Source organism: Bicyclus anynana, chromosome 4, assembly GCF_947172395.1.
Source record: "Bicyclus anynana chromosome 4, ilBicAnyn1.1, whole genome shotgun sequence".
Lineage (NCBI taxonomy): Eukaryota > Metazoa > Arthropoda > Insecta > Lepidoptera > Nymphalidae > Bicyclus > Bicyclus anynana.
This window is the reverse complement of record NC_069086.1, coordinates 12,185,799-12,211,488: the sequence shown is the minus strand read 5'-3', so window position 1 is coordinate 12,211,488 and position 25,690 is coordinate 12,185,799. Positions and strand designations below refer to the sequence as shown.

The 25,690-nt window shown below is 35.4% G+C and overlaps 1 protein-coding gene across 1 annotated transcript; it reads left to right on the top strand.

The window, feature by feature from the left end:
• Window positions 1-1,580: 1,580 nt before the first annotated feature.
• Window positions 1,581-22,193, top strand: LOC112046610 (uncharacterized). Its single transcript, XM_052891593.1, has 10 exons — window positions 1,581-1,816; window positions 2,504-2,637; window positions 5,550-5,731; window positions 6,561-6,726; window positions 7,346-7,502; window positions 11,332-11,520; window positions 11,954-12,087; window positions 13,029-13,210; window positions 14,438-14,603; window positions 15,918-22,193. Exons 1-10 carry the CDS (start codon window positions 1,629-1,631, stop codon window positions 16,076-16,078), a joined length of 1,659 nt encoding a protein of 552 aa, XP_052747553.1. The 5' UTR covers window positions 1,581-1,628; the 3' UTR covers window positions 16,079-22,193.
• The last annotated feature ends 3,497 nt before the right edge of the window (window positions 22,194-25,690 follow it).

The window sequence follows — 25,690 nt, the reverse complement described above, 5'->3', positions numbered from 1 at the left end:
TGTAAAAACCGAAAGGAGTGTAGATTTTCATCCTCCTTCTAACAAGTTAACCCGCTTCCATCTTAGACTGCATCATCACTAACCATCAGGTGTGATTGTAGTCAAGGGCTAACTTGTAAAAAAGAAAAAAAAGAGAAAAAATTATAATAGTATATTATGATATAAGTGCGGTAAGTTGGAAAATACAGCCGACGCGATATTGCAGCGCGAGCCAAAGGCGAGAGCTATAGTAAGGAAGCAGAGGCTGTAATTATCAAAGTGCACATACGACGTTTTATAACACATTTGCGAGGAATCACACTTTGAATATTGTTGGAATAATAGACACTTTACGAGCAAACGTGTTATAAACATTATTACAACATAGTGCTAAAGGTTACCTAACTACGCTAAATATTATATATCTATTCGTTTGATTTTTCATATACCTACCTAATTAGTGCAAACGAACCGAGAAAAGAACACGTGACAACGGCTTCCGTGGCGCAGTGGTATGCGCAGTGGGTTGATACTGCCAAGTACCTAGGCGTCACCTTCGATAACCGCATGAGCTTCTCCATGCACATAAAGAAAGCGAGAAAAATGCTGCATACGTAATGCACAGAATTTACGCGATGATTAACAAAAGAAGAAAATTGTCCCTCCGTTCAAAGCTAACGCTTTATAAAACCACGATCCGTTTGATTTTAACCTACGCTAGTGTAATGTTTGCCCACCGTCCCAAAGCGAGCCTTAGGCCGCTTCAAACTTTACAAAATCGATTCCTGCGTCAAATCACGGGCGCACCGTGGTTTGTACGTAATAACGACTTCCATAGAGACCTAGACCTACCAACATTAGCAAAACTATTTTGACAGAGCTGCCATCTATCCCAACCAATCCAACGAATAATGGTTGAGGCCTGCAATTACAGTCAACTACAAGCAGAGGCGTGCCAAGAACGTCCTTTACGATCCAGAGGATGACATGACAACCGACAATGCTTCCCAGGCAACACAAACCCAAGCTACACAGCGTCTTCACCGGCGAAGACGAGGTCCCCGATATCAAATGTCACCCGGACGTCCAGGTCCAAGTCTCATAGGAGACGCCCCTAGAGAGCCGTTCAATCGACTAACGCAAGTCTACGTTCTACAAGGAAATTTGCAAGGCATTGACAAGGCGTGAAATTTCCAAGCATTCATTAATACAATTAAGTGGTTTTAATTCACACGAATTCGTAAGTCCTCAATCGCACGAGAGTTTTTTTAACGGACGTTAAAAAAAACTATATTCTACTCTCTAAATAACTTTATACTCTATGTTCATACTATATATGAATAAGCGTTCAAATATAGGATGAAGTTAACTGAAGGTCTATTTTCAACACCCAAAATTGATAATGCAACACTGCTCGAAAAACAGTGTCGTATTTTATAAACGCTGTCGTGTGAACATAAACTTGGGAATGCATTTGTTGTATTTGAACGCTTTTTTGAACGACCGTTAAAAAAGCTCTCGTACGAATGAGGGCTAAAGAGTTATAAAAACCATTTATCAATATGATAAATAAAGTATTGTCTCTTATTCAGTTGCCAATTTTGAGTAAACTAAGCCGTTATTTTTAGTTGCAATTTTTATAATTTATAATGTGGAATATTTGCATTTTTATTTTGTTTTTATTAGCTCTGTACTTAATCTTTAAATATTTATTTAAAGCGCCGGATTACGTGACGTATTACGCTAAATTCGGTTTCTATTTATTTTGTGTCCAGATTATTCCTGTTCTACTAATACCTCTTATGCTTTTAAGTCCAAAAAATCTGAAGAACGGTCAGTAAGTATTACATTTCTCTCAATGATCAGCTCAAAGAAGTCGTTTAAAAAGAAAATAATAAACTTCAGATGACTTTACTCTATTGCATAATATACAAATATAATCGATTATGGAGCACTCGGCGTGATTATTTTTTTTATTTACTATTAGAGGAGAGACTTTTTACTCAATAGAAGCGTTTTTACTGCAAACTGCATGTATTATTATAAAAATAGGCTAACATCCAATACCTAAGAAAAGCGCATAAGAATCCGTGTGGGATATTTATGTTATAGATTTTTTTTTGTTAAGTGATTGTTCTTTATCACGATTTTTAAATATTTTTTTGTATAAACGGCTGTATCTTTTGATTGCGTTGGCTTAGAAGTTCGATTTTTTCATAGCTCTAATGCCTAGTTCGGACTACTTTAGTATTTTAGTCGAGTACGAACAAGTTTTGGATTTACCGCCCAAAAATCGTTCGTATTCAATTAAAATACTTATTCATACTCGTATCAAATACACGAGTATGAATTTCAGCTTGATACCTCTACGCGATACTCTATTGTTTTATTTTAAAAATACTGTTAAAGCATCATGCAGTCGGAAAATATTTTAAGAACACACATCAAAAGACATACATTATTTAATTTTGATATATAATATTAGTTGATTTTTTCTTATCTCATATCTGTTTCACATTCCCAGTATGGTGGCACAAATATTAATACGCGTCACAAATGTACTTGGAATATCGTGGACGTTCAGAAATGAAAAAAATCTTTCTGGTAAAATTAGTGCCGTGGTTATAGGAAACCATCAGTCTGTCCTTGACGTATTAGGTAATGTAATAAATTATTATAAAACTTTATTTACATTGCCTTAAGGTACTGTTACACATGCTCTAAAATAGCATGCTAAAAACGTGCTATTAAGTATGCTCCATACGAGCATGCTTATCATCAGCTTAAATTTGCTAGCAATAAGCATGCTATTTTTAAGTGTGCTCCTCCTAAATAAGCATGCTAAAAGCAAACACTCCAATTACACATACTATTTTGTATCTATCGCTCTCTATCTATAGTATCGTGTTAGACAGGGAGAGATGAAGGTGAAGAGAATACAGAATAGCAGTGTTGATTGACTAGCATACTCAATAAGCAAACCTGTTCAGACACGCTAAAAGCCTCCTTCCACCGGCGCAGCAAGTAGCATGCTCATAAATCGCAAGACTGTTGATTCTTGAGCGAGCTCGAAATAAGCATGCTCATTATTATACTTGAAATTTTCTTAGATGTCAATTTTAAACAACAATAATGGCTGACTATGAACCAAAGACAATCAGTAGGGTTGAGAAGTTAACCGCGGGCATCGTAACGATATCAAGTAGGTATCGTTATATCTGAAATAACTAAACTAAAATATCCGTTACTATACGTCATCTTAAAAAACGAATACGTTCCATATTCGTTTCGTTTTCCAACTTTTCAGTTGTGTGCATTTTAGGAAATTAAATATCATTTTAAGAATATATACACCAAGGAGAAGAAGTGAATCATCAAATACATGAAAATGTTGGATATAGTAATAATAATAATAATAATAATATAGCCTTTATTTCCAAGTACATAAATTACAAAAATTTTACAGTATACATTTTTAAAAATTACAAAAGATACAAAAGTTACAAAAGTTAAAAAACATTAACATTTCATTTCATTTTGTTGGATATAGTAGCGACATTATTTCCGCATACGAATATTTTTGAAATAAAGTCAGTGGCAATTTATAATGGAAATTTTTAATTTTTAAATTGTTGAAGAAAACAATTGAGAAAAACAAAAAAGCGACAAAAATATTTTTCTATTGAATTAAAGATTATTATTTCTTTCTTTTTTTACCTTGGTTATACACCACTAGTCCAAATGACTATGTAGAACATAATTGGAATTAATGTACACTTACTGTCTGTCTCTAATTATAATTCGTAACATTTTTCTAGCTCTAGAACCTACTAAATTTATTACCGCATAATGTCATATATTCAAAAACCTTTGTACTAAAGTTTCGGCCCCTTGTACATCACTATCTCTCAAACTTCTTTATATAATATCCTAATAACTCTGACTATCACGATTTACGTATACCAAAAAAATAAAAATCTCACCATGTTGCGAAACAAAAGTAATAATTTTTTTTCCATTAGTATTTCAAGTCTTTTATTTATTTTTCTGATCCAGCAATCATAATATTCAAGTCGTATTTGTGTATTGTTTTCTTTATTCTTAATTTAAAAATTTTGCAAGTGGTTGAAGAATCGGTTTATCGGTTTTTTAATAATTTTTGATCGTGCTATATAATTACAAACATTTGGGAGCACTCGCGCCGCGATCGGTTAAGCTCGGTTTAGGATGAGTTAACTGCGAGCAAAAAGTGCCACATTGTCGCTTCCATGCTCACAGTGAGGTCGTGTCAATGTTTGTTCCATATCATCATTACTTATTTGTTTCGTTTGCAATTGTTAGTCTTGTTATTTATTTGTTGTTTGGTTGTTATATTATTGCTGATTGCTGAGTAGTGTATGACTAACAATAATATAACTAACCGAAAATTCCGACTTTCAGATGGGTGGATTTTAGGTTGAATTTCATATGGATTGATTTATTTATTAGGTATATTAAAAATATAAAAAAAAAAATATTATGAAAACATACAACCGACTTCAAAATGTTAACGTACCCATGAAACTAAAAAGGGAAAGATAACATTATTATATTTTCTACTTATTGATCATTTTGAAGTCGCTGCCAAGCCCGTCTGATGTTGACTTAAGTCGTTACTGAAAAAAACACATGACAGACAAAAATAATGTCTGAGAAACAAAAATCTTTACGATAGGGTACACCTTGAATTAATAGATTGAATACACTGGCTTGGCAGAAAATATAATGATATTATTTTTCCCTTTTTTAATTTCGTGGGTACGTTAATATTTTGAAGTCGGTTGTATATATATTTTTAAATTATTATTTGTTTTTTCTCAATTAGGTCCTTCAACTATTTTAAAATCAAAAATCTCCATTTAAAATTGCCACTGACTTTATGAAAAAATATTCGTATGCGGAAATAATGTCGCTGCTATGTCCAACGTTTTCATGTATGTAGATTTACTTCTTCTCCATGGAGTATAATATATTCTTTGGTGCTGTGTTAATAAAGATACACATTTATTTTATTTATAAGCCACAAAGGACACAAATATTAAAATTAAAAAATATGTACATAATTATCGACAAGTTATAATTTCATGTAACTTTCCCGTCTCTTCAATTCATAGACAATCTAGCATTACGAAATGTCAAATTCGCAACATTTTCGTTAATCTGTAGAAATAAAACTTGTTGTGATTTCGTTTTTAGTGAAATAAATGTGATATAATAGTTAATTACAAGCAGTTTTTATGTAATTCGCGGTGTGCGCGTTAAATGAAGTGATGTGTATATAAATGATTTAGTTTAAAGGGACGGTTTGTGAGAAATATGTGAATGTCGTGACGACGGATCTTTGTTTACCTTTTTTGCCATGTAAGGAAAAAAATAGTATAGCAATGTTGCGATACACATGCTAATAAGTAGCAACTGCTCAATAGTAGCATGCCTTCGTGCTTGAAATGAGCATGCGTAACAGTAGCTTTACTTTATTTTTACACACCTCATAATGTATGTTTTTATTAAAATAAAAATAAAAATTTTAGGTATGTGTCAGCTAAGTCACATGGCCAAAAGAGTAGCCCCTGTTGTAAAAAAAGAGCTATTTTACTTTTTTCCGTTTGGTTTGACGGCATATTTAATGGGATGCATTTTCATCGATAGAAAGAATCCTAGAGACGCTTACAATACACTGAAAGATTCAGCTAATGAATTGTTTAAAAACAAGGTATTTTTTTATTTCCTACTATGATTAGGTAAAACTGAAAAAGCGCTGTTCTCACACTAACATTCCAACAACAAACTAGAACGTAAATTGTATTTACGTAATTAGGTACTTTCAATATATTAGACAAAAGTGGCTTCAAACAGTTCGTGTAAAGATGCATTGTCGCTTTGTTGTCAGTTGTTCTCTAGAATTTGCCTAGACGCGCTTCGCACGTCTCGATACTAATATTATATAGAGGTAAAGTTTGTGGTGTTGTATCTCTGGATCTCCTGAATCGATTTTGGAAATTTTCTACTAGAAAGCCACGTATCATAGGAAAAATTTTATCACCGTATTGTTACGGGAACGGGAACTACGCGGGTGAAACCGTGGCAGCGCCGCAAATATGACGCTACAAATGTTACTTCTACAAAATTGCTTTACTATTAGCATACTGTCTGTCAACTGCAGGACATAGGCCTTTTGTAGGGACATCACGATACTGAGCCGCCTGCATCCAGCGAATTCCTGCGACTCGCTTGATGTCGTTAGTCCATCTGGTGAGGGGTCTACCTACACTGCGCTTTGTAGCGGGGTTGACATTCCAGCACCTTGCGACCCCAACGTCCATCGTCTCTTCGAACTATGTGGCCCTTCGGCAACTATGCGGCATCGGCCCTTCAGCTTCGCGACTCGTTGAGCTATGTCGGTGACTTTAGTTCTTCTGCGGATCTCCTCATTTCTGATTCGATCACGCGGAGATACTCCGAGCATAGCTCGTTCCATCGCCCGCTGTGTGTGCTCTCTTTCTACTAGAATATAATCACAATGATTTTATATCACATTGCAGTACAAAATTGTTATGTATCCCGAAGGAACGAGGAGTAAGTCAAACAAAATGCAGCCTTTTAAAAATGGCGCTTTCGCTGTGGCCATCGCACACCAAGTTCCCATCATACCAATTATAACATCACCATACTATTTCTTGGACTCAGAAAAACGGATTTTTGGGAAAGGTAAGATTTGTTGTTTAGTAAATAATCTTATTATAACTATTTATTTTCCTAATAAATAAGTTTTTTTTGACTCGTTGGTCCAGTGGTTAGGGGTCATGAGGTCCCGGGTTCGATTCCTGGGTCGGGCTATAAAGTACTGAGCTTTCAGTTCTTCTAAGAAATGTTTAATAATAAGGCCAGAATTGGAACGATAATAATAATCGTTAATGAGTTGAAACACTATCACCGTAAGCATAAAGATGCTTGGTGGGTCGATACTCTATATAAGGAAGGCCTGGCTCTGTACTGGGCACTTAAAATTAGTAAAAATAATGATAGTGGTTGTTTTAACCTATAAAGGAGGATTGTGGTAGGTACCTATAATAAAATGTCTGTAATAATTAACCGAAAGGTATGTGGATTTTCATCTTCTTCCTAACAAGTTAGCCCGCTTCCATCTTAGACTGCATCATCACTTACCACCAGGTGAGATTGTAGTCAAGGGCTCATTTGTAAAGAAAATAAAAAAAAAGTTAATGTACATTAAATATGAGGAGTGTGTATTTAGATTCAACAAATTAGTCTAAAAAGTAACCACGTATATATTTTGCTAAATTCTGGTCTCAAATGTCAATCGCAGGTCAAGTAATAATTCAATGTCTAGAAGCTATATCTACTGAGGGGTTGACGATGGATGATTTGCCACAACTAAAGGATAGCATTCATAAAATGATGGAAGAAACCTTCGAAGAACTGGGAAAAGAAATATCTGCTACACATAAATATCAAGAAGACTAAATATATTTATAGTCACTAGAGTTAATAAAAAGAGTCGTCTAGAGAATAATCTACAAATATAATTATTATGAAATTACTGATATTTAATTATCAGCCTGTATCCTCAGCCATTCTGAGAGCGCGTCATCACACAAGATGCCTCCGCCTTCCTCACCCAGCCACTTCCCACTACTATTTTAATCTACTATCTAACTAAAGGGCTCTACTAGCGCCGGCTCGAAGTAAATTTGGAGCGAGATCCAATTATGGCGCCTCTCCTGTTTGTTCCTAATAATATGTAGATACCTATACCAAATTATGAGTGTAAAATAAGAATGGAACGCGAAGATCTCGACTGGGGTGACCAATTGAATATTAGGCGCAGTACCTACCGTCTACGGTTGAGAAGGATTATCATTTACACTGTGCTTGCTGGTACGTGGTCTACACTTCAGAAAATATCTGCTGCTGCGGTCATCTGGTCTGCAACAAATATGCTGTAACTTCAGTTTTCTAATCCTTCCTACGTCTATTAATGTCGTTCTCGAATGGATTTCCTTTACGCGTTTACTAATATTTAATACCAGCTGACCCCGCTTGGATCTCATTCCCGTAAGAATACGGGGATAATATATAGCCTATAGCATTCCTCGATAAATGGGCTATGTAGCAATGAAAGAATTTTTCAAATCACACCAGTAGTTCTTGAGATTAGCGCGTTCAAGCAAATAAACAAACAAACTCTTCAGCTTTACAATATAAGACCGTAGTGGTTTTGGTTCCTACAGCCAGGAAAAAGTATTTTCATGTCTGGGGAATGTCATGTGACGAATTCGCGAAGTCACGGGCACTTGCTAGTCAGTGATAAAAATGAGGCTAGCGAATTGGCAATTAATAGTGCCATGAATGACCGCGATTAGCTGTTAATGATAATGAACGTGATAGCCTAGTGGATATGACTCCTGCCTCCTCCGGAGGGCGCAGCTTTGAATCTGGCTCGGGACATGCATCTCTAACTTTTCAGTTATGTGCATTTTAAGAATTTTTGACCTAGTGGGGGGGTCGACCAACACTGCGCTTTCCGGTGCGGGGGTCGCCATTCCAGCACCGTAGGACCCCAACGTCCATCGGCTCTGTAAGTTACTACTTTCAGATATAGACTTAGCGCATATAGACAAAAAGACTTCCTAGAATAAATGGAGACAGTAGTTTTATAAAACGTGTTAAATCATTTTAGTGTCGATAAAAAGTGAATAAAATGATTTTATTATTATCTAACGACAACTTAGCACTTCAATGCGATCTAATTTATGTTAAGTGCAGTAGATATAAGTGATGGCGCGTTAACTTGAAAGTGTACGTAAAGTTTATTTAACTCTTACGTTGACTGGTCTCTGATATTCTATTTTAGGAACACGGATAAACGGCTGTATCTTTTGATCGTGTTGGCTTAGAAATTTCACAGCTCTAAGGGACAGTAAACCTGAGTATTTGATATAAATTTCAGCTTGATTCCTCCACGCGTTCTTGAGAAAAAGGGTCTAAACAGACAGACCACCTTTCGTTCAAATATTTTTTGTAAATTAGTTTTGAAATGTGTATGTATGTGTGTAAATGGTATGGTGTAAAAAAAAGGAGAATATAAAATAACAATAATAAAAATATACATAAACGAAGATTACAATTGATTTTTACCTTTTACTTCTACCCGACCCCTACCCTACCCCTAGGGTTTGAAAAATAGATGTCCGAGCAAATCCTAAACATTTAGTTTGAATAGGTGATCTCGTTCTTGAGTTATAAAATTACAACGAAAAGTGGCATTGATTTTTATTTTTTTAGATGTGAGTATTTTTTTTTCTACCCTTTACAGTTAAAGGCTTTTATTATTTTTTAATCTTGTCAAGGTTCACCAACCAAGGTTTAAAACCACGGACGTTTATATTTCCATATTACGAGTACCAGAAGTAACGCTTATTGTGTATTAACGGCGTCCGAGTTTCATTCGGTCTTTTTTAATCGTGTTTTTTTCTGAGAACAATATAATGCCATCTCGTAAAGTTTTATAGGATAGTACCAGTATACTAAAGGTGTACTTAAACCCACGATATTTTACTAATGACTTTAAACTTATTTCGTGGTTGTTCATTATGAATGTTATTTAATCGGATACATACCACGATAAAAAGACGAGATTTTTAATGTCGATATTTCGACCCAGTTGCATGGATCGTGGTCACGACAGGACTGAAGGCTGAGACTGAAGGCTGACTGAGGCTACCCGATGGTAGAATTGTGCAAACCAAGAGGGCTCCGCGATACAATTTTACGATTAAAAATCTCGACGATATTTTGTACCTACTATACCTATAGATATGTTACGTGCCTACAAAATCACCGTAAAAAGTGATCCGAATTCAACTACTCCACACACGCACAGTTTTGTGTTTAATATCATTGTATATTTATGTATATATAGTTTTTAGACTTCCTGAACGTACAACTCGACATTGTAGACAATATCCCAATAGTATTATAAATGCGAAAGTTTGTATGGATGTTTGTTACTCTTTAACGCCGCTACTACTGAAGCGATTATTGAAATTTGGAATTGATTACACATACTCTGGATTACACATACTCTTCATCCCTGAAAAATCCATAGTTTCCGCGGGATTTGTGAAAAACTGAAATCCACGCGGATAAAGTCGCGGGCGTCAGCTAGTTTAGGTATTATTTGTTTAAATAACTTTCGTTGTTTAATAAGCGATAAAATGAAATTAAGTTTTTCGTTATTACTAAACTTGAATTTTATGATTCTTAACATTGCATGATAATAACTTATTTTGTATTTATGTGGTTGTTTGGTTTGTGGTCATAAATTTTTAATCATTTGTGACTTTTTTAATAATACGAATACCTGCACTAACATTTTTTTATGTCATATTATTCTTGTAATCAGATGATTTTAAAATTTAATAACATTTTACTCTTAATGAATTTTAGTACAAGTGCCTATCAAAAATGGATAATCTTAAAAATATTCAACAGTAGGTATAATTATATAATATATGCATACTTATTTATTAAAATGCAAGTTGAAATATGTTCACATGTTAACATAAGACATATTTGCAATTGGAATAATACTTCAAAGTACTATTATCTTTTATTTCGTGTTCCTCACATTGAGTGAAATATTTATTAGTATAGTTTAATTAAAGATAACTAAAAAAAATAGTGATATATAAGGTTAATATCTATACTAATATTATAAAGTTGAAGAGTTTGTTTGTTTGTTTGATTGAACGCGCTAATCTCAGGATCTCTACTGGTCCGATTTGAAAAATTCTTTCAATGTTAGATAGCCAATTTATCGAGGAAGGCTATATATTATCCCGTATTCCTACGGCAACGAGAACCACGCGGCTGAAACCACGCGGCGTCAGCTAGTAGTTAATATAGTTAACGTAATACAGACTGATGAATGTACAAATGTTTTAGTCAGTTTTTACACAAAACCAGCAGTTTTTTCATCCGTCACATTTAAGGTAAGATAAGGAAGGTTACCTTCATAAAACTCAATAACATAGTGTACGTACCTAAAGCGAGCCAAAATAAATCTTCAGTATTGTTGCATCGTTTTTGTCGGGCGTGTCTATCTGCTGCAACAAACGAAAGTCTACGAAGTTTCGGATGTTTGCTAGCTGTCCTCGTGGTTTAGAATTTCCAAGCGATCATTACGTGATTTGTATCCAAACGAACCCATAAAAGAACTATATTTTTTTTTTCGAATTAGAAAATTTATCGTATAGTTAGATCAAGTTATTTATCAATTTTATTATAAAGTATGTGCGATATATCACTTGCTATTTTTTGTTTATTAGCGGTGTTACTTTTTTGGAAATATGTATTTAATATGCCAGATTACGTAATTTATTATGCTAAATTCGGTTTCCTCATAACGTGTGCGCTGATCGTTTCATTAGTACTACTACCTGTTATGCTTTTGAGCCCAAGAAACCTGAGAAACGGATAGTGAGTATTAATTCCTAATACTTTCTTGTAATAATTCTAAATATACCTAAGAAATATTCCAGACAATTTCCAGTTGATCTTTTTTAACTTAACGTTTGTGTAGTTATAAGGATAAGTTAGCTTAAGTTCCTTATTGTATTCTTTCACAATTAAAAAAAATAAAATAAAAAAAACCTTAACGTTTTGGACCAATCGATGATGTTCTCTTTTCCACATTTTATTAGAGGATCAACTAAACTTGCTTATACCCATTTATACCTAATATAAAAATAATCTTTCTTCGCAAGTTCTCTCGTCAGGGGTTGCCTTTTAGAGATTACTTATAGTAATAAGGCCGCCTTTGCATGCTAAGTTTAATTTTCTTTTTAATGTTTTAATTTATAATTGTATTTTTGTGTGCAATAAAGTTTTTCTTCTTCTTCTTTTTCCCCAGTATGGCGGCAAAAGCTATGCGTCATGTCACAAAGGTGATAGGAGTGACGTGGATATTTAGAAATGAAAAAGTTCTGTCGGCTAGAAGGAGTGCCGTAGTTATAGGAAACCATCAATCTGTCCTTGACATGTTAGGTAATGTAATGAATGAAAAAATGTGATTTATTATTTATTTATATTCCCTATCTTTTTTAAAGTCGTCGTCGTCGTTATCAACCCATATTCGGCTCACTGCTGAGCTCGAGTCTACTCTCAGAATGAGAGGGGTTAGGCCACCACGCTGGCCCAATGCGGTTTGGCAGACTACACACACGCAGAGAATTAAGAAAATTCTCTGGTATGCAGGTTTCCTCACGATGTTTTCCTTTACTGTTAGAGACACATGATATATCTTAAAATGCACACAACTGAAATGTTGAGTTGAAAAGGAATCGGAAGCATAGGTCATATCCACTGGACTATCACGGATACTTTTTTAAAGTTATAGTTGTTATTTCTGATGGAGTTATAATAGAGGACGCCGCGCAGTTTCACCCGCGTGGTTCCTGTTCCCAGGAATACGGAGATAAAATATAATACCACTCTAAAATAGTAGTGTAACTTTCCAACAGTGAAAGAATTTTTCAGATCGGTTCAGTACTTTCAGAGCCTATTCAATGCAAACAGACAAACAAATCTTTCCTCTTAATAATGTTAGTACAGATACCTGATTAGTTTCACTTTCCACTATAACAAAACAAACAAAAAAAAATCTTAAAGCATGAATCCTATCTTGGCTGTCTTTTTATATTGCTTTAACATTGATCATCATCATTATCAACCCATATTCGGCTCACTGCTGAGCACGAGTCTCCTCTCAGAATGAGAGGGTTTAGGCCAATAGTCCACCACGGCTGTCCCAATGCGGATTGGCAGACTTCACACACGCAGAGAATTAAGAAAATTCTCTGGTATGGTTTCAGGATTCCTCACGATGTTTTTCCTTCTACGTTGTATTAAAACGGTATTAAGACGTATTTTGACATACGTCTTAACACCGTTTTAACACATTGTTAATACAAAAATCAAAATTTCAGGTATGTGCCAGATGTGCGAGGTGGGCAAAAGATTAGCGCCTGTATGCAAAAAGGAATTATTGTACTGGTTTCCGGTTGGTTTGGTTGCGTATTTAATTGGATGCGTTTTCATCGATAGGAAAAACCCTAAACATGCTTACAGTAAGCTGGAACACTCTGCTGAGGAGGTGTTCAAGAACCAGGTATTTTTTATTGTTTTCTGGTTTAATTTGTTTACTATTGAAACTCCGACATTGGATGAAGTGGTAAGGTGTACCGGCAAGCGAGTGGGAGCTCTGGTTGCTTATAATTTATCGATACCGGGAGGAAGCTTACAGTGGCATTAGCTGCTCTACGTAGTAGTAGAAATAATTCTCGCTCTTAGACTAGAGCACTAGAGGCATAGTGTAAGTAATTTCGCCCAGTACACAGAAAGAGATCCCAAGTCCCCTAATAACAATTACCTACGTAAATTAATATAATAATCAATAATTACCAATAAAAAAAATACTCCATTTTATTTCTTTAGTGTTTGTGAACAGTTTTTAAAATATTTAACAATACAACACGACATTTTTTTTGAATAATATAAGTATATAAGTTCATGCGACGCTTCGTGTCGTACTGACTCGAGAATGTATTCGTTTTTGAATTTTGTATTTTTAACGGCTACGACACCGTCATGTTCCGTGCGCTCTATCTGCTTATTAATTATTAATTAATATTTACCTTTAATAATAGTTACGCAGTTCGGTGTGTTGCAATGTCTGGTGGTAAGATAAAAAGGTGTTTGACCACCAGATATGACCCAAATATTTTAATCTAAACTGACTACGTAAGTAGTAACGAAGTATATTTAGATATACTTCTATTAATACTTATATATATAGATTTAGATATGTCGGCGCGAGTAATTTGAGCGTTCGGCTCGTGTTGTCATGATCCGAGATAGTACGAAGTGTAACGTGACGTAACGGGGAGTAGTGGGGAACCGAGTGCTGGCGACTTATGTGACCGCTCGGGCGGTCTAGCTCATTTTTGCCGTGGCGTTCAATCCGTCCAGACCTTTTGTTGGATAATAATCCTTTATCGGGTGTTATGGGATAGGAGTAGAGGATAGTGAGGAGAGGAGGAGAGAGGATAGTGAGGAGAGTGCTTCAGTGGAAAAGTGGAGTGTTAGTTAACTGTCAAGGAAATCCTTAACTCAAGGTCATTCTCTGCCACTCGAGGGTTCATTGGTAACATTGTTAGTGGGAATTATTATACCTGACAGACTTTCATTGTGTTAACGTAATTGTGTTTTGCTCTTTATATCCGTTTTTGACGTCAACCCGTTTTTCTCCGACATACAGATAAATTACACTTACTTTTAAAGCTTTATTTAGGATACACAAAAGTATATTATTACAATTTTTTATATCACATTTCAGTATAAAATCGGTTTATTTCCTGAAGGAACGAGAGGTAATTCTAACAAAATGCTGCCTTTTAAAAATGGGGCCTTCGCCTTGGCCATCGCTTGTCAAGTTCCTATTATACCAATAGTTGTCTCACCATACTATTTCTTGGACTACAAAAAACGCATTTTCAAGAAGGGTAAGACTTATTATTTTATAAATATTTAGAAGGCCGAGGGTAGCTCGGTGGTTTTTTTTCTTAGATTGCAGCATATAAACTAAAGAAATATGAAAAGAATTTGTAAATTGTCCTTAACATTTAAAAAAAAACTGCCTCGGTGGTTATGTGGATTCGAATTTCGAGGTTCTGGGATCGAGACTATGATATACCAAGCTTTCCTTTAATCTTAGAATTTTTAAGAAATTTTTGGCTGGTGGGATGCTTCGACCATGGCTAGCTACCACCCCACCGACAAAGACGTGCCACCAAGCGATTTAGCTTTCCGGTACGATGTCGTGGTGAACCGAAATGGGTGTGGATTTTTCATCCTCCTCCTAACAAGTTAGCCCGCTTCCATTTCCGCATCTTAGATTGCATCATCACTTGCCTACCATCAGCTGAGATTGTAGTCAAGGGCTAACTTGTAAAGAATAAAAAAAAGAAATCTACAAACTCTTAGCGCGGAGTTAGGAAGTTGGTGGATTTTTTTTAAAGACCATTTCTCTGAGGTATCAGAGAGATTATCCAAAATAATTAAACATTATCACCCTTATCTTGCCAACCCATGGTAGATCTAATTCCATATTGAAGGGAGGGCCATTAAAATATGCTGATGATGCATACCCCACGATGACGCAGCTGACGTCCCATTAAGAAACCTACGGCACTTACGAGTCATCATCAGCCGATGGACGTCCACTGCAGGACATAGGGCTTTTGTAGGGACTTCCAAACATCACGATACTGAGCCACCTGCATCCAGCGAATCCCTGCGACTCGCTTGATGTGGTCAGTCCACCTGGTGGGGGGTCGACCAACACTGTGTTTACTAGTGCGGGGTTGCCATTCCAGCACTTTGGGACCCTAACGTCCATCGGCTCTTCGAACTATGTGCCCCGCCCATTGCCACTTCAGTTTCGGAACTCGTTGAGCTATGTCGGTGACTTTGGTTCTTTTGCGGATCTCCTCATTTCTGATCCGATCACGCGGAGATATTGTCTGTAAAGTCGGTTTACTGTCGATAGTTGAACGTGACAACGTCATAAGAAAATACTGATGGAATGGTTGCATTTTTCAAAAGAAAATGTTCGTTTTTCTAAAATACTGCTTAATAATGTTCATAGATCAGAATATACTTTATTTCTTGTAAAAAAAGTTGGCAACCCTAGAACGAGGGAACGACGCATGACGTCATCGTTTTTCGAGTGTGCAGCCGGCTCCATCGAATTATAAGACGTTGTCACGTCAAAATCTTCCGTAAATATAATTTCTCAATTTCTAAGTCGTTTTTAGGTAAAGTTATCGTTAAATTCCTAGAAACCGTACCTACTGAGGGTTTGACGATGGATGATTTGCCAAATTTAAAGGATAGCATTCGGAAAATGATGGAAGAAACCTACGAGGAACTGAGCAAAGAAATAGCAGCTACACAGAAACTTCATGAAGATTCATAATGCTACTACGAGTACCATAAAATTAGTAGACACTAGAGAATGAAGAGAAGTGATTTTTGATGTTATTTTTTTTTACTTCCTCGAAGATATAAATCGCTTTGTGAATAATAATCAAGGGTTAAAAAACATGTTAGCGAATAAATCTGGATATTTTTAAGCGTATGCTTACAATCATAAATTTCAATTGCTTATTTTAGTTTTTTTACTTACCGACAAAACATATGCATGTCTCGAGTTACAACTGTATTGAATAGAAAACCATTGTGTGAATTAACAACATGTACAACGCATACAAAGTTAAGGTACAAGTTGACGATGGAGTAAATAAGCTGAGAATCGAATTAAGAGCCATAATACATTTATATTCGCTAAGCCATGCAAGAAATGCGTTTAGTATGTAAGTACCCAGTACACAAAAAAATATAATTATTTTTCAGGCAGTTATTTTTTAATTACAAAATATATAAAAAAGAAATTCTCACAGCCCATTGATAAAATAAACTGATTAATTATGAGATAAGGGTAATTTTTCCCATCCTCAGTTAAATCTCATATAATTTTTAAGGTTCCGTAGTCCACAAGGAACCCTCATAGTTTCGTCATGTCCGTCTGTCCGTCCGTCCGCGATTTAGCGCAGAGAGTATTAATACTAGAAACTAAGACTAGAACTAGAAATGAATACTAGAAAGAACTAAGATGTAAATTAACATGAATATATAAATCAACAAAGTCGTAAAATAAAATGTTAAAAAATATTTTTTTCACATTTGTGGTTCCTTCCCTATATGAAAAGTGAGGATGAACTTTTTATCGTCTATCCCATGATGTGGAAAATTGTTATTCGTATTTTTATGCATTACAAAAGGGATTAAAGTGCTAATTTAATCTACAGATCCCTACACAGCACGTTCCTCGACACGCACTTGGCCGGTTTTTAGTGGTTATTTTACCTTGAGCAGGTTCAGCCAACCACGGACGGATGCACCGTTTATTTTTTTGCATATTAATCGCAAGTAATTAATGAATATTAAGAGCAATTAGTTGATGCAGTAAAATTACCAAATACGCTAAAATTCAATGATATTTTATACTATAGATCGGTTACTTCACAAAATCACCGCAAAAATAATCCGAATAATAGGCTACAGCACTGAGCGCACACATGCTCAGTTTTGTCTTTATTTCCATTATATATGACGGAATATAAATTAATATATAAAGAAACTACTGAAAGAATTGCCTACAAATTTACTGAGGTTAATAGCTCACATATTGCAAATAAAGAACACACATGAAATTAAACTCATTTATTACAAATTAGAGTCACAAATTACAAACTATTTATAATTTAAAAAGAGTTGCTAGATTGTACGAGATTTTGGTTATAAAGAAAATCATTTACTGCATAGAACATGAAAATGTAAAACTAAACACAATAATATTATTAAGAGTTTTAGTTCAAGAATACAATTTTTGCTCACAAGATATGAGCTCCGCGCTAGAACAGTATTCTCTTCACAATGATTCCAATTTTTACGCAAGCCACAAGGAAAGTTACTTAAAACCTGCGTATATTGGCTACATTGTAAAAATCGGTATACCAACCTTTCACAAATAATCTCTAGTCTTTGGTTATGTTGACCAAAAACTAGAGAGGCTAAACTAAAGTTGGATACAGATAAAGTAATTATTAATTAATTACATTCCTGTCCAAGTATCAATAATAACTATGAACTTAAATATAATTGAAAAATAAATAAAAAGTTTGTAGATAGTTAAAATTTCAAATGATTTTTCGTAAAGCACACCTTGTTTTATTGATGTAAAATTGTTTTTGGATAAGTTTTTGTTTTGAATTCAAACATAAACGAGAGCCTTGCATACTTGTTACTGAGTTTGCTTTCAAATATTTTACATATTTTCACAGGAAAGGGATGCGTTGCATTTTTATCTTTCGGTATTCCTGTCTCTATTAAAAAAAGTTAAAATATGTATAAAATATGTGACCGTAGCTTATAAGTGTAAAAACAAAATGGCTGAACCCCGTAGTTAGTTTGGTTGGATACTAATCTAGGGTAACCCACAATATTACTAAGAGAGCTTAGACTAAAAAATGTTATTGAATTACTACAGTCACTGCCTGGAGGAGTTGGGAAGTCTCTCGAAAACTCAAAAGGCAGTCAGTCTCATAGCGGTCAGTCGGAAAATAGGTATTGCTGCACGCGATATTTTTCTGTGTCGTTGTAACTACAGAATTATGGGACTATAGACATAGTACCTGTTTCAGCAATCCTTGTCTATTATTATTATGCATGTCTCCGCCTTAGATAATTGGATTCAAGATGCTGCGCCGTGGTCAATAAAAAATTAGTATTATTAGACTAACTGCACAGACTTGTTGGAGCTAGTATCTTACAACAGTAGTTGGGAGCTAAGTTTAAAGTTAAAGCGGTACTATTAAGAAATTATAAGGTCTATGGACCGAGCTTTTTTGCAAGAGACTGCATTTTCTAGCCACGTCGTGAAATAAGGCCAATAAGGTCTAACTGCCTTACCGAATTATATATATACTGCAGTCAATGAATACATAAAATAAGCCGGAATTCCGGAAGTCCTCAGAAACAGCTTCGATTTTGATTTTTTTTCAAAAGCTACAAAAATAATAAGAAGAAAACATTGTAATATTTCTATCTACCTACTGATAAACTTAAGTGCCTTACCTTTATTCTGTGATATAGATATTGATATAACCTCATACAATATTTCCCTGATGGTAATATCTACCTACTGATCATTTTACCATTATAGAAATATTGTATGAGGTTATATCAATATCTATAAACCACAGAATAAAGATAAGGCGCTTAAGTTAGACGAGTACAATCAAGCACACAACATTGCAAGCATAGAACTAATATTAAAGTGGAGTTAAATAATTTCATAAACATTGTAAACAGGATATAATCCCATGAATATTGAAAGCGGATTTTTTAAAGTTACTCTAAACGGGTGTTCAAATTGTAAGCTAACACAATGTAATTTATTGTAGTAAAATACATAGTGTCTGCTGCTAGAAATTAATTTTTGGTTACAGGTGGTCACTAGTGCCTTGCCAAAATGGCCACTTCGTGGCTTCGCAACTAGAAAATTAACGGTTGCCTCGAATGTCACAGGTCGGTTTGGCCATGGTTTTGCCGCATGCTCTACTTTGATTTGTATGTTAGTCATAATATCACAAAAATATTGCAGAGGCGAAAGTTTGATTGTTAGATGAAATGCTAAACGCGTTCATACTTTTGTTATGGAGCTCGGTGAAAGGGTCCATTGTATGGAGCGAAGGATCAGTCATTGTACCCTAGCGGGAATTAAAGAAGATATTTTTTTTTTAACTATTTTTAAATATATAAATCTACGAATTTACTTTAATTCTTTCGAAATAATATTCATTATCTCCCAAGAAATGCAACACTAATATGGGTAATAATGGCGGATAGATGACGTTTTCAATGCAGTAATCGATTTGACGTTTGCTGTCAATTGTCATGTCATAGTTGCTAAGGGCGCCATCTTGATATAACTCAAAAACATGGGTTTTTATTTTATTTATTTCTTTTTATTTAGTTAGATTTATTTAATTTAATACATTTTAATAAAATCCTTGTATTTTTTAAATTTTAATGATACGGGGTACAAGAGTGGACCTAAAATGGACCTTCTCTTTTGTGAACTGTGTTTGTGTCTGTTTTTCACAAACTAATAGACATTTCCGGGACTTTCATCCTACCCCTAACAAGTTAGCCCGCTTCTATCTTAGATTGCATCATCACTTACCATCAGGTGAGATTGTAGTCAAGGGCTAACTTGTAGAGAATAAAAAAATATATATTATTTGATATAATAAAACCAGTAGAGTATTTCTAAATAAATATTTTATAATGCATTATTTTTCAAAGTCACGAATGCAGTTTCATATTAATGTCTGTGTACATGAAACAAACAGTTTCTAAGTCAAATGGGAATTCACGAGTAATAACGTACCTACTTAATTCATTTTTCCGTTTTCTGATTTTTCTCAATTACCTATAAATAATATCTCGCTTGAAATGAAAGTTGGCAGTGTGGGTTTAATATCAACGGCCATTTCCTGTGGGACAGTCGCAGATGTTATAACTATATACGTCATAACATTGTTTTTTCATCAGACTTTTATATTTGCGATACGATAACAGTGCCTATGAGACAACTTATAGGTACCTATAAGTTGTCTAAATTATATCGAGAACGTTGACGTTGACGCCTCCGTGGCGCAGTGGTATGCGCGGTGGATTTACAAGACGGAGGTGCTTGGTTCGATCCCCGGCTGGGCAGATTGAGGTTTTCTTAATTTTGTCCAGGTCTGGCTGGTGGGAGGCTTCGACCGTGGCTAGTTACCACCCTACAACTTGCACACAAACTTTCACATTTCATTTATAAATTAGTGTGATGTGATTTGCAGAATTCACTAAAGCAAAATAAAACAATTGAAGGTTGTATGAAACTCAAAGACAAATATCTAAAACTTAATGACGCCACGCGGTTTCACCCGAGTGGTTACCGTTCCCGTAGGAGTACGGGAAAAATATATAGCCTATAGCCTTCCTCTATAAAAGGCTATCTAACACTGAAAGAATTTTTTAAATCGGACCAGTAGTTTCTGAGATTAGCGCGTTCAATCAAACAAACAAACAAACTCTTCAGCTTTATATATTAAAATAGATATAGATATAGATATACAATAAGGACAGTAGGTAGTAAATCTCAAATAGTATTCTCACTAATAATATTCAAGTCGAAAGTTTAAAATGAAATTTCCAATTGGCTCAGATTTGTTTAGGACGACTGTTCGACGTTGATAAGAAGGCAAACTCATTTCGGAATAGCGCTAGGTTTATTTTTCAAGTAAGCGTTCTTACTACGTGATTTTGATCAGTTCTTTTCCTTACATTTTCAACTATGAATATTTCATTTATATAGTGCGAGTTTTACAAGGACTTTTGTATCTGGTCATGCCCCCTTTTATGCTATCTCAAAGGTCTTATTTTTCTCGGTCCGCTGAAGGTTTCACCCACGTAGAGGATTTATTTATTTTTATTTTATTTGTACACATTAATTACAAAACTAAAGAAATAGAAACATATTATAAATAAATAAATAGAACAGGAGCAGACAACTGAAAAGTTGGAGATGCATGCTCCGGACCGGATTCGAACCCACACCCTCAAGAAAGGAAGAGAGGCGTGATAGCCCAGTGGGTGTTACCTTTGCCTCCGATTACCTTTTTTTTTTTTCTTTACAAGTTAGCCCTTGACTACAATCTCATCTGGTGGTAAGTGATGATGCAGTCTAAGATGGAAGCGGGCTAACTTGTTAGGAGGAGGATGAAAATCCACACTCCTTTCGGTGTCTACACAGCATCGTACCGAACGCTAAATCGCTTGGCGGTACGTCTTTGCCGGTAGGGTGGTAACTAGCCACGGCCGAAGCCTCCTACCAGCCAAAACCTACTGTCCAATGACTACTGATAACAAAAATAGCTTACGTAGAGTTACAAACAAATCAATTTTAAGTGGCACGAAGTTCACAGAGTCGGCTAGTGCGGTAATAAAAATTGAAAACAACAATGAAACAAACAACAAACGATACTCTGAATGAAACGATGCGGTAAGCTGAATAGGGACATTATGCAGATTTACCGCTAATGTTATTGTGAGCCGGAGAACAAACCAAAGCCATCCGACGCGGACGGTTCAGCGTCGAGCATTACACTAACGATGTTTAATAAATTTTGTGCGGATTTATTAATAGTGTTTATTAAAATTGTATACAATTTTGTTCATTATCTATACTTACATAAGAAGAGTACATTTGTGTATTTGAACGGGCTAATCTCAGCAACTACTCTGGGTTACTTCCACATTATATCGATGCTTGTGTATTAATATTATAAAGAGGTAAAGTTTGTGGTATTGTAGTGATAATCCTCAATAAATAGCTTCAATAGCTCAACGACAAAGCGGCCGGACTCATTATCAATGGCGTGCACTTCATACATGCATTAAAGTACTTTATACCTTAAGGGTTGTTTTATTAATGTGTGATTTTCCCAGTTTGATTAACTTTTCTTACTAGTGCATACCCTGATCGACAAACTTATGCACGCCACTGCTCATCATCGAGGGGTGGTGGTTCAAACCCCTTAAGGGGTAAACCTAAACCCTAAAGGGTTCTAAAAAGAAAGAAACAAAAAAATATTTCAGATCGAACTAGAGAAATGCATATTGCATAGGTACAAAAATGGTCATGGTAGGTCACGTTGTAAGCCATAAGTCACCCGGAACAATAGTACGAATCGTTTGGCACCTCATTCATTAAAATCGGTTTAGTAATTTAGACACTACGGTGGATACATACATACATACATAGACTGCTAAAATCATTACCCTTCCTTTTGGCTTGGCCGTAGTCGGGTAATCAAAATCGTTTCTCACTCATTTTTCTTTTCTTTGAGGTCCAACATAAATCTTCGCCTAACGATTCCTCAGGCCCTAAAAGGTCCTAGTCCTATGAAATCTAATCGCCAAAAGGCAAATCCTTAGTTGATAAATGTTATTCTTTGTTAAAATTTACTCAATCGCTAATTTTGTTGTAAGAAGAATAGCTACAAATAATATTTAAAGAAAGTATTCTCACACATCCATCTCAACCCAATTTAGCCGAATCCACAGAAATATATTGTGGATTCCCGTGAAACTTTGGTATTTGCTTAGTAGCAAAATCGGGACCTGAATTTGTAAGAAGTATTCACATTTTATTGTAACGGGCGACTGTATTTGAACATCGATTTTGATCCTTAACACCACAGCACAGAGCTTATTTTAAAGCAAAACCAACACCCTTGATTGGGATGACACAAGTACGAATAAACATTGCCAAACTCGTGTTTTTCATTTATTGGCCTTTCGAAACGTAATTCCGCAAGGAATTGGATTATATGTATCAAATACTGTGCGTATTAGCATGCTGCTTTAAGTAATAAGTAAACAATTTGATAAATATGCAAATCGTTTAAGTTTAAGACTCCAAACGCACCTAAAGTGTTTTTCAGATAGCTTGGGCGGACAGTTGCCTTACGACGTTCATAATACGTACTATTATCGTGAATCGCGGCAAACTTTCAAAAGTGAAAGAACTGTCACCGTACCCATGCTATCTGAAAAACACATTAGTTTGAAAGACAAGTTTTTAGAAAGACGCGTTTTGAGCCACCATCTTTAAAGTTTTCAGTTCTACTTAATACTTGACTTTATTATTATGTTTACTTTAATAAAAGATATTAGCAGTTTAGTAATACTGATAATTGGAGTTGCCATTTATGTCTAGACACAAAATACAGTAGGAAAAACCCTAAATGACAAAAAAATCCTTTAAAATTACAATATTCGTTATCAACCCATATTCGGCTCACTGTTGAGCTCGAGTCTCCTCTCAGAATGAGAGGGGTTGGGCCAATAGTCCACCACTCTGGCCCAATTGGCCGACTTCACACACGCAGAGAATTAAGAAAACTCTCTGGTATGCAGGTTTACTCACGATGTTATCCTTCAACGTTTGAGACACGTGATATTTAACTTTTTAAAATGCACACAATGTACGAGGTGCATGCCCCGGACCGGATTCGAACCCACACCCTCCGGAATCGGAGGCAGAGGTCATATCCACTAGGCTATCATTGTTTAAAATTACAATATGGTACACACAACTACACAGAAAAAGAGATCTAATAAAAAGAATTTTCCATCGTATCTGTATGTATTGGTTACAGTCAGCGTTTCGCAAATAAGGGCCTTATTGGATAAATCAAAGGTCATCTGGGAATATTTGGAATGTCTGAACATGCATATTTGATTTCAATTTGTTGGATTTAGAGCCCTACATCAATTCTTTCTTTTATTCTATTTGTCCTGCATTAGCGTATCTAGGATTACTTTCTGGGGTGTGCCTGGGGTGGGTTACTGATATTTTGTGTAAAATTATTAGTATTTCAGCGTCTATCATAGAATTTCAAATCGGTAGCCCAGTACCCTAGGGTGGGCACTGGACCATTCTGGTGGGCCCAACCCACCCGGCCCACCCGCTATATACGCCTATGTAGTCCTGTTTGTTTACTATAACGTTAAGTTCCAGTGTTCAATTGATATTGTCTGAATTCGTAAATAAATTACCATTATCATCACAATTCGTGGACTTTGCTCGAAATTTTTCTCTCTGCTACGCGATGGACACGGTGGACCCGTGAATTGCAAAGATATTCCTTTTTTTTCTATTCTTTACAAGTTAGCTCTTGATTACAATCTCACCTGATGGTAAGTGATGATGCAATCTAAATGGAAGCGGGCTAACTTGTTAGGAGGATTAAAATCCACACCCCTTTCGGTTTCTACAAGACATCGTACCGGAACGCTAAATCGCTTGGCGGTACGTCTTTGTCGGTAGGGTGGTAACTAGTCACGGCCGAAGCCTCCCACCAGCCAGACCTGGACCAATTATGAAAACTTCAATCAGCCCAGCTGGGCGTTTTGAATTTGAATTTGTTTGAATGAGGGCTCAGGGGACAATTTTTGACTCTGTAACGATAACTATTAAAATATTATAGAATGTTATTATTAAATATCCGGGGCTTGGGCGTAAAACTAACCAAATTCCAAACCTAGGACTGCTACCACTGATTTTACAATATAGACTCTACTACAGGCCGCTACTGAGAATTAATTGAGCCGCATATTGGTTATGGCCTTCTATTTTGAGGTTGTAGGTTCGAATCCGGTCCGAAGCATGCACCTCCAACATTAATTCAGTTGTGTGCATTTTAAGAAATTAAATATTATGTGAAGGAAAACCATCGTGAGAAAACCTGCACACCTGAGAATTTTCAATTCGCGTTTGACCAACGTGGTGGACTAAGGCCTAACTCCTCTCATTCTGAGAGGAAACTCAGGCTCAGCAGTGAGCCGAATATGGGTTGTTGATGATGAGAATTAATTGAAAGAAAAAAACCTGATTTTAATAAAAGGTACTACCAAGGACTCGAACCCAACCTTGTGATAGAAAAGCTCGTGACAACCATTGTAAAATCGAGGCAGGAGGAAGGTAATTCATTAAATTATTTAGTCTCCTCCCTAATCTTAATTAATTTGTGAAATATGTATTAGTAATTACATAAAAAATTTTGCTTTATATGTTTAGTGTAAATGCTATAGTCATACGAAAGAGTATTTAAAAAAAAGGTGAGTTTCAAACAACAATATATTATTTCGAGAATATAATTATTTATTCTATTTGAACCTATTTGATTTTAATTAAGTATCGTTGTAACTGTTCGTACTTTGTACTGAGTATACAATATTTCATTTCTCCCTCGCTGAAGATCTTGTTTTAGCTATTTAAGTTAGGATCTTATTTAAGTTACTCAGTTTGAATATCTGGTTATTAGTCTAGGACGATTGAGTTTTGTGGAATCTAGATAGTTATTATTCTTGTTAGAAGGCTATGTTGTTGATGTTAGTTCCCCCAGTT